The sequence below is a fragment of the Pristis pectinata genome, chromosome 12 (genome assembly GCF_009764475.1).
Source record: "Pristis pectinata isolate sPriPec2 chromosome 12, sPriPec2.1.pri, whole genome shotgun sequence".
Classification (NCBI taxonomy): domain Eukaryota; kingdom Metazoa; phylum Chordata; class Chondrichthyes; order Rhinopristiformes; family Pristidae; genus Pristis; species Pristis pectinata.
The window spans coordinates 26,909,595-26,919,145 of NC_067416.1; the positions used below are offsets into that span (position 1 = coordinate 26,909,595).

The 9,551-nt window shown below is 41.1% G+C and overlaps 1 protein-coding gene across 1 annotated transcript in view; it reads left to right on the top strand.

Annotated features, from left to right (window-relative positions):
• The window catches only part of LOC127576708 (dihydropyrimidinase-related protein 2-like), a 37,207-nt gene extending 29,200 nt beyond the window's left edge, over positions 1-8,007 (top strand). The window contains exons 13-14 of the mRNA XM_052027383.1: positions 646-811; positions 6,031-8,007. Of these exons, the coding sequence (XP_051883343.1) occupies positions 646-811; positions 6,031-6,122 (258 nt within the window). The 3' untranslated portion in view covers positions 6,123-8,007. The remainder of the gene's footprint in view (positions 1-645; positions 812-6,030) is intronic.
• Positions 8,008-9,551: the final 1,544 nt, after the last annotated feature.

Here is a 9,551-nt window from a genome sequence, read left to right on the forward strand (position 1 = left end):
TTTTTAAAAATTGTTGTGCCTTTTGCATTTTGTACTTTAGCTTTGTTTCTCACATTAATTAATGTAAGAGTGAATTTTTATTCTATATCTCAAGATTTTTTGGTAGTAGTTTGCGAATTCTGTAAGGGCAAATTTCCATTGCCCGAATTGCCATAATGCAGGAGTACACTGTACAGTGCAATTCAGGATGGGGTCAGCCACTTGTGCTTGGAAAGGCCGTGTCATGTAGGGTCTAATGGAACACCTATGAACCTGAAACTTGTCATGAGATCATGTACAGAAGGACACTCCTCCCAGCGACAGCGTCCTCCCAGTTAACTTGGACAATTTGCCAGTCATTGGAAGATCCACTGCAATGATGGAAGAGCTCTCTCATACCGGTATATGAATCTAGAACACATATATGTTAAAAGTGAGAAAATGTCAATGAAACAATGTGGGTGACTCTTTTAACCATAGAAATATGATTTTGTCTTGAATAGAAACATATTTCTGAAAGAAAATATGAATGATGCTTTGCACTTATTTTGAAATGCATTAAGATTTTGCCTGTAAAAATGGCCTCATAATAAGTTGCATTTGTATAAGACCACATTATGACTTGCAGATTAATGGAACAGTGTCAAGCCTTAGTTATTTTTTCAGCTTGCTGAAATCAGAGGTGTTCCAAGAGGAATTTATGATGGTCCTGTTCAAGAAGTCACTGTGGTTCCCAGAGCTATGACACCCATTCCATCTGTTAGGATGTCTCCAGCTAAGCAACCGGTTCAGCCTCCACGAAACCTTCACCAATCTGGATTCACTCTGGCTGGTAAAAAAAAGTGTTTGCTTAAATATCACCATATAGTTTAAGTCTGTACTTCAATCTGGATGTGGAAATTGTAGGCATTTTGATCATTATCATCAATAAGAAAACAGATTGTGAGAGCTTCTACATGTATATAAATGGGAAGAATATAGAGAAAGTAAAATCTGGAGCCTTGGAGGTAGAGACAAGGAAAGCTATAATTTGGAGTAAGAAAAGGGTTGAGGCATTAAACAAATGTTTTGTGTCAGTCTTCACAGTAGAAGACACAATAAACATCCCAGAAATAGTGGAGCATCATGAGAGTAAGAACATTATTGAAGGATGTAACATCAATAAAGGAGTTTTGGAGAAATTAATGTGACTAAAAACCAACAGATCTTCTGAACTTGATGATCCAGGGTCATAAAAAATGTTACTCTCAAGATTGTGGATGCAGTAATGTGATTTTCCAGTATTTTTCTGTGATCTAATAATGGTCATGAATGTGGATTCAAAGGTAGCAAATGTAACACTGCTATTCAAAGAGGGAAAGAAAGGAGAAAATGAATCTACAAATGAGTTGGCCTGACCTCAGTTGTTGGAAAATGCAGAATCCATTATAAAGGAAGCAGTAACAGGACACTTAATCATAATATGATTAGGCAATGTCCACATAGTGTATGGATTGGAATATTGTGTTGTTAGAGGTATTATCTTCATGGGATGTTAAATGTCCATCTGCCTGATCAAATGGATGTAAATAATTTATTGTAGTATTTAAAGAGCAAGGGAGACGTCCTGGTCAGAAGTTATACTTCAAAATGGGCTACCAAAAGAAGCTATTAGGTCACTGTTTTATTCTCCTCACTTTCCCATCAACTGCCCTGGGATTCTACCATTGTCCATAAGGCAAAGCCTGAAGAGCAGCAGAAACATGAGGCACAGGAAGGAGAAGGAGACACAAGAGACTTCAGAGGCCATAAATCGAAGCAAAAAAACAAACCACTGAAGGAACTCAGTGGGTCAGGCAGCATCTGTGGAGGTAGAGGGATGGTTGACTTTTTGGATTGAAATCCTGCATCAGAAGCCTACCACATCCACAGCCTCATCTCCCTGTTGAGTGGAGAGGCTGGGATATAACAGACTCCCTAATATGAAGAAGATTTTCATAAGGACCCTGCAAAATAAAACTCCCCAGTGTGAACCAGGTGGGAGAAGTTAAGTGACACTTAAAATCTCCTCAGATCTGTTGTGCAGGTTCACCTTACCCTGAGTATAACACGTTACAGATTAGGTTACTATTGGTGAATGTCCCTTTAAGACTGAGCACAGTAGTGTGTGTGTGTGTGTGTGTGTGTGTGTGTGTGTGGCATGATTACAACAACAGGAGATAAGGACGTGATGACATTTTTGGAGCAGTCAGAGTCAGTTGGAGGAGAGAGAGAGGGAGAGAGACACCTGCCTGCTGGTCTCTATGTCGATGGATGAAAAACAATGACTGTGTCTGTCACTACAATCCACGTATGGATTTTTGGAATAGTCCAGTGGAGTCCACTTTGTAGTTAACCTGTAGAAGGAAACAGGTATTTCTGTGCACGGCCACGTGTCAAGTGCCTTTCAGGATGGCAGATACTTCGGAACAAAGGAATGGAGATCATCAGTGATTGAGGTGTCGTATGAGTTCCATCGTTCAAAACATATTCTCTTTCCATTGGCAAATTCCATGTACGTCTGATCTGCAGGCTTCAGGTCTCTAAATTTTTGCCTGTAAGCTTCAGGTACTAATTGTTAAGCTTTCAACACAGCTTGTTTTATCTTTGTATAATCAGCTGCATCCTCAACAGACAAAGCAGAATAAGCTTGTTGAGCTTTACCTTTAATTACACTCTGTAACATAAGAGCTCATCCTTCCTTTGGCCAGTTTTAACTCCCAGCAACCTTTTCAAAATGTTGGAAATACTGATCAACCTGATATTCCTCAAAAGGAGGGACCAATCGAACCTCCCTACTGGCTAAAAAACCATCATCAGAATCAGATTCCAAACTCCTTCACTTCATTTTTAACCCATGCTGCCAATGTTTTTCCTTTTCCTCCCTTTCCAGCTCCATCTTCTTCATTTCTATCTGGGCATTTATCTTCCTTTGCTCTGCCTCAGCCTCAGCCTCTAACTTCATCCGAGTTTGTTCCAACTCAAACTTCATTCGCGCTTGTTCTCGTTCAGCCCCTATCTTTGCTAGTTGCACCTGGGTCTTTGAAAGCTCTAGTACCCTCCCAGGAAACTGTTCTAACTCTTCCTCCTCCAACTCCTCTGGTTAAGAAGTCACATCAGAAATCACTGGTTTAATCTCAGGAAACTCGGCTAGCTCTTCCTCCTCCAACTCCTCTGACTCCAAATAATCGTCAACTATCATTTGATGAATAACTTTTTTTCATAGACTGCTTTACTGCTTTCAGGTTTAGCTTTGTAGCAATTTTTACCAAATCATCCTTTTTTGCCGCCTGCAATCCCTCTAGGGTTGGTGGCTCCAAAAATGCATCAATATTCATTGCTGCTGGTTTCCACACACACAAGCCAATCAAAAAGAATTTAATCAGACCGACCACAATCAGTCGTCCACTGAGACCCCAATTTGTTCAAACCCAGACCTCTAGTACCAGTCTTGAGTTTGATTTCAGACCACCCTCGTCAATCTTGGGATCGATCCCGGACGAGCCCCCAATTTTGTCACGTACCAGCAACAAAAGAAACACACCGAGTCATGATTCAGTGTTAAAAACTATTTTATTAATAACTACTTATGATAATAAGAAAAATAAAAGTAAAAATGTTAGAATGTTAGAAGTAAAAATGTTACATCTTAAACATTAACCCCAAAAACAACTCGAAGTATGTGTGTGGCAAATTCACAAACTCCAAGTCCAGGAATAGTTCTCAAAGTTCAGTTCAGCAAGCCATAAGTTGAAACGTGAGCAAAGGCTTCTGCAAAACCACCGTTGACTGAAGAGGAAATGTAGAGAGAAAATAGAGAGTAATTACGAAATCCAAATGTTCCACAATGGAACCCATATGACACCTCAATCACTGACGATCTCCATTCCTTTGTTCCGAAGTATCTGCCACCCCGAAAGGTACTCGAGACGTGGCCATCCACACAAATACCTGTTTCCTTCTACAGGTTAACGACAAAGTGGACTCCACTGGATTACTCCAAAAATCCATACGTGGATTGTAGGGACAGACACAATTATTGTTTTTCATCCATCGATACAGAGACCAGCAGGCAGGTGTCTCTCTCCCTCTCTCTCTCCTCCGACTGACTCTGACTGACTATCCCAAAAACTTCATCACATCCTTATCTCCTGTTGTCGTAATCATTCCACACACACACACACACACACACACACACACACACACACACACACACTACTGTGCTAGGTCTTAAAGGGACATTCACCAATAGTAACTTAATCCGTAATACACATCAATGAATGAATCCCTGCTCCATGTACATTAATGCTTTGAGGCAACATCTCTATATTTCCTTATGAATGGCACCTAAAAAACTAAAGCCTCAACATAAAATGCATTTTTGGAGGATCTCTATTGTACAACTGTGATGAAATGCAGCTCACCCTGACTGATCTTGCCCAGTAATCGATGCACCCATTTTTGGTTGCATTTTCTGCTAGCACCTAATCAGATCCTCTGCAAACTAAGTTGTGAGTTTGGCCAGAACCCTTGTTGAAGCAACATTAGGGCGGCCTACATCCAGAAACAAGTGCTGAAGTGGAATTTGTGCAGTACCCAGTAGGATCTCACCCAGTTAGAGTCATAGAGTTTTACAGCATGGAAAAAGGCCCTTTGGCCCAATTTGTCCATGCCGCCCAAGATGTCTATCTGAGCATAGAGTCACAGACTTATACAGCATGTATAACAGCACAGTGTATGTGGTGGCAATTGGCTGCACAGCATCTCAAGTACATGCTCTGCTTGGCACCCATCCAGCAGCAGCACACACTTTGGCTGCCATGGAGGGAACAAAACTGCAGGAGAGAGGGAGAGAGCTTCCTCACTCAAGGGGATACAGAGGTGTTTGCATGGGTGCAGAAGCATGGGTGTTTGCAATAATCTTCTTCAGCTATGAGAATTCCATATACTGGAACAATGCTGATGGGAAGGACCTTATGTGGAGGCAGATAAGCAAGCTGTCATTCATAGGAAATACAGAGATGTTGCAGGAAGCCTTTAGTGTAAATGGAGTTGGAATTCATTCATTGTTCGTTGCAGAATTTCAGAGGGTTTTGGTAAATGGTTTGTTATTGTCACATGTACTTTGTTCTGCATGCCTTCCTTACAGATCATTTCATCACATCAGTGAGGTAGTACAAGGGAAAACAATAACAGAATGAAGAATATGGTGTTACAGTTACAGCAAAAGTGCAGAGCAGGCAGACAATAAAGTGCAAGGCCATAACGAGGTAGATTGTGAGGTCAAGAGTCCACCTTATCATACTCGGGGGCCATTCAGTGGTCTTATAACAGCGGGATAGAAGCTGTTCTTGAGCCTGGTGGTATGTGCTTTCAGGCATTTGTATATTCTGCCCGATGGGAGGGGGGGAAAGAGAGAATGTCCAGGGTGGGTGGAGTTATTCATTCATTGAGGGAAATGGGCCAAATGCAGACAAGTGGGACTAGCTCAGGAAGGCACCTTGGTCAGCATGGATGTGTTGGGCTGAAGGGCTTGTTTCCATGCTGTATAACTCCATGATATTGAGTCCAGAAGGCTGCAACGCATTCACATGTAAGGTGAAATGCTGTTCCTCCAGCTCCCTTTGGGCTCATTATAACGGTGCAGGAGGGCTCAGATAGAAAGGTCAGAGTGGGAATGGGATAGTGCATTAAAGTGACAGGCAACAAGAAGGTCAGGATTGCCCCTGCAGACTCAATGCAAGTGCTATGCAAAGCAGTCACCCAATATGTGCTTGGTTTCTCCATTGTAGAGAAGCCCATGTTGTATACACTGAATGCAGTACAATAAATTAGATGGGCAAATTAATCCCTGTTTCACCTGGATAGATTGTTGGAGTCTCTGGGTTATCGGAAGGGAAGAGGTAATGGGTCAGGTGTTGCATCTTCTGCAGATGCTTTGTTTGAAAATGACTTTTGAAAAAAAAAATTCTGAAACCATTCCTTTAGAATTGTTGCAACATCACATCACAGACTGACTTGCTTCTCTTCTAGGTTCCCAGGCCGATGATCACATTCCTCGTCGCCCCACCCAGCGTATTAGTGCACCCCCTGGTGGCCGTTCAAACATAACAACTCTGGGCTGAATTTTATCCTGATGAATCTGATTAAAATGATAATCTCAGAGCCCTAATATTGCTGCAGGTTTTGTCATCTGAGGCTCAGATATATTCTAACAAGCAGCTGAGTGCAGTACAGTATTTTCTGCAAAAGATGGTCATGGCGTCATTGCCTTTAGCTGATAAGTGATGCATTTGAAAACTTTTTGATCTGCCAAATAATTCAAGAGGTACCGTTTTTGTATTGTAAAAAAACCATTAATTTATATTAATATTTGATTTAATTGGGAAGTATGTAACAAGCATTGAGGCAACTGTTGTTTCACCGTTGTGACTATGTAAAGTTGTATTTGTGTTCATTTGAAAGCATGATAGTGATATTGAAGGTAATGTGTAATTTACTTTGTATTTCCACAGGAATGTGACAGTTTAAAACAATGTAACGCACACATTGGTTGAAAAAGTTTTAAAGTATTTGAATAACTTTCTACAGCCACATGCCAGAAGTAGTCTAAGCTTCAGTGGTGTAGGCTGGCATTTCTTACGTACGCACAGTTTACAGGGTAATCTTTCAAAATTTTTAACAATTAGCAAGACGTACATTTTAGTGAACCAAAAAAGGTATAATTTTCCTGACACATTATGTAGAGATGCATTTTTATGTTTAACTTTTAACATAGCTGTGGAAATTTGTTAAGTGTTGTTGGTGATGACCTAGTTAAATTGGAATGGCTGCATTTGAGAAGAGATGCTGGGTTACTTGCTCACCCTATTACTTTGGGCAGTGAATTGATGAGATTCAATCACCCAGCCACCTGGAGCCCTGCCCATTTTCATTCCCTTGTAAATGATGGCAAAGAAAATCTAAGGTCTTCTATGATAATGGGCAATCTGCCTAAAGTAAGAAGGTGAAACTTAGCCCCAATGTATCTGAATTGCTTCTGCTCGCCATCCCATTCCATTGCTTCCCATGTGTACTGGAAACCATTGTGCATAAAATAAGACTGTGTTACTGCTGACTTGGCTAAGTGTATTCAAGTAATAATTTTCCCTTTACTGAACCAGCCAAAAGTACAATTCCAATTAGTACTAGTGCAAGTCAATGAAAAGTTGTACTGGTTTACTAAATGGAAAAGTCAGGCTTTCTATCTTTTGCTAGCCTTAATAAGTTGGATTTCAAACAGAGATCCAGAAACTTCAAAATATTGGTCTTTGTACAAAGCAAATTGTAATACCTTTAAATGCCAGTGTTGTTGAATGTTTGACATGTTTTTTGCTTGAATGTCATTAAGGTAAATTAAAACTTTTGGGAAGGCTTATATAGTTGAAATATGTTGTGCAGGCTTCATTTTTAACTCTTTCTCAATTGACCTTAGCTAATTTTTGACTTTAGTGGGTTGACTGTTTTATAATTTTATAATTGTTACTTGACCAGTTTGTGGTGCTAAAGTAGCCTGGAACAAAGACAAGGAAGTTCTGCTAAGGCAGCTTGAAGATACAGTATTAACCTTTGAACGCCACACTGACTGAATGAGCATTATCAGACTGGTATAATTTTGTGGAAATAACATAATACTTCACAAAACCTTCTCAAATGCTAGTCATATTTAATCTGATTATGGTAAACCTAATCTCATATACAGTGAACTGCATTCAATTCATACAAATGTGTTTTACTTCAAAGTATTATACTTCAATCTGATAATCCAACTCAACCTGCTTTGAATCAGATTTTCATGTTGACGTCCATCTGCAGTTTATCTAGATTCAACAAGATAGGCAAAGCTTCCAGAAAAAAATTACAGTCAGAGTTACTAATGAACTTTACAGAACATGCAAAGCCTGAAAACTTTGTAAGGCAGCAGTGTTTCAATCTAGTAATCCATTTTGTTCAAATAAAATTGTTATGGGAAATAAATGCGTTCGCGTTTCTGATTTGTATATGCACCAGGTGACACTGCATGAAGGTGGAATTGAGAGGTTACTACACTGGGCCCAGCCCCTCATTGTCCAATGGTGAGAGGACCCTTCTGTGCGGTCTTTCCCCTGAGAACCTGTGCGGTAGCTGCACTGAGCTTCAGTATTCCTCATTACATACCCCTGCACCTTGGAATGTGCCAGTTGGCAGCATTTAGTTGAGGACATCTCCTTGAACTGGAAGACCAACAAATTTCAGGCAGATCAAAGTGCTCCCGTCATTGAGATGATTATCCTCCAGCAGCAGTCGATGTTTGTCCCAGTCCGCTTCCCTGTGTGGTGGAGCTACTCCCCTTCCAGACCTTCTTGGCAAATGCACAGTCCACAAGGAGGTCGCTTACAATCTCATCTGCATCGCAGCCTACTCATGGGCAGTGCCCAGTTGTACATGAAGGATTTGATAGGGTGCTTCTTACCACTTGTGTGAGAGTTCTGGTGATAAGGCACTCTGCCAAAAGACATCGACAGTCTGTTCACCCAGATACACCCAACAGGATCCTCCATCTCCTACTCCAGCAAGACTTCCTGAACATTCCATGCAGACCACTGCCTGATTGACTTGTGTTCAAGTCTGCTTTTCTGCAGAAATATTTCTATGAAGGACAGGTGGTGTTGCATGGTCCAACTGAATGGAACATTTTGCTACAAAGAGGCCAAGTCCATCCTTTGCAACACCAAGGACAGGTAGAACATCAGCACATCATTAAGCCTGATGCTTGAAAAACCAGGCCCTACACACAGCTTGATGCAGTCACAAAGAAGGTAACCTTTAAGATAATGTTCATGTTGGGTACACTTTTACCTCCTTCCTCTGAAGATCTGAGCATCATGCCCCTAGAGATCACATGATCCACTTTGGATCTCCAGATGAAGTGGAAGATGGCTCAGGTGACTACCATAGTGTAGGAGCAGGATTTGGTCCACATCTACATCTGGTACAGCAACTCCCCAAGAGCATTTCACACGATCTAGCCGTGTCTCCAAGGCCCAGGAAACCTTACAGCTGCTCGGAGGATAGAATCTTATCCAGGAGCGAAGTCCTTTTACCACTCCACTTGTAGATCAGAAAGAGCAAGAGTACATCTCACCCTTCACTAACCCATCTAACTCCTCTCCCAATCCCTCAGCAGACTCCACATACAGTAACCCTGTCACAATGAGACCCCTGTTATGAGTATTACCCCCACATCCCCAGACTCCAGAAACTTCCAGGCCTGATTAAAAGCCAAGTCTGTCAAACAAACTAAACAGCAGCTAGGGAGAACCTGTCAGTGACATAAGGCATATGCTGGTTGAGTTAGAACTATATACCACAGTCAAGAATGCCAATCCAAATATCACCTCCGTGCCTTTGTAACCATATTTCTGGACTCTTAGACTTGTGCCTAGCACTGGCTAAATCCATGAAATTAAAAGTAAAATTTAACTTGTTTCTATATTCCTAACCCAGAGCTTGCCAGTAGGATATATAGGGAATTG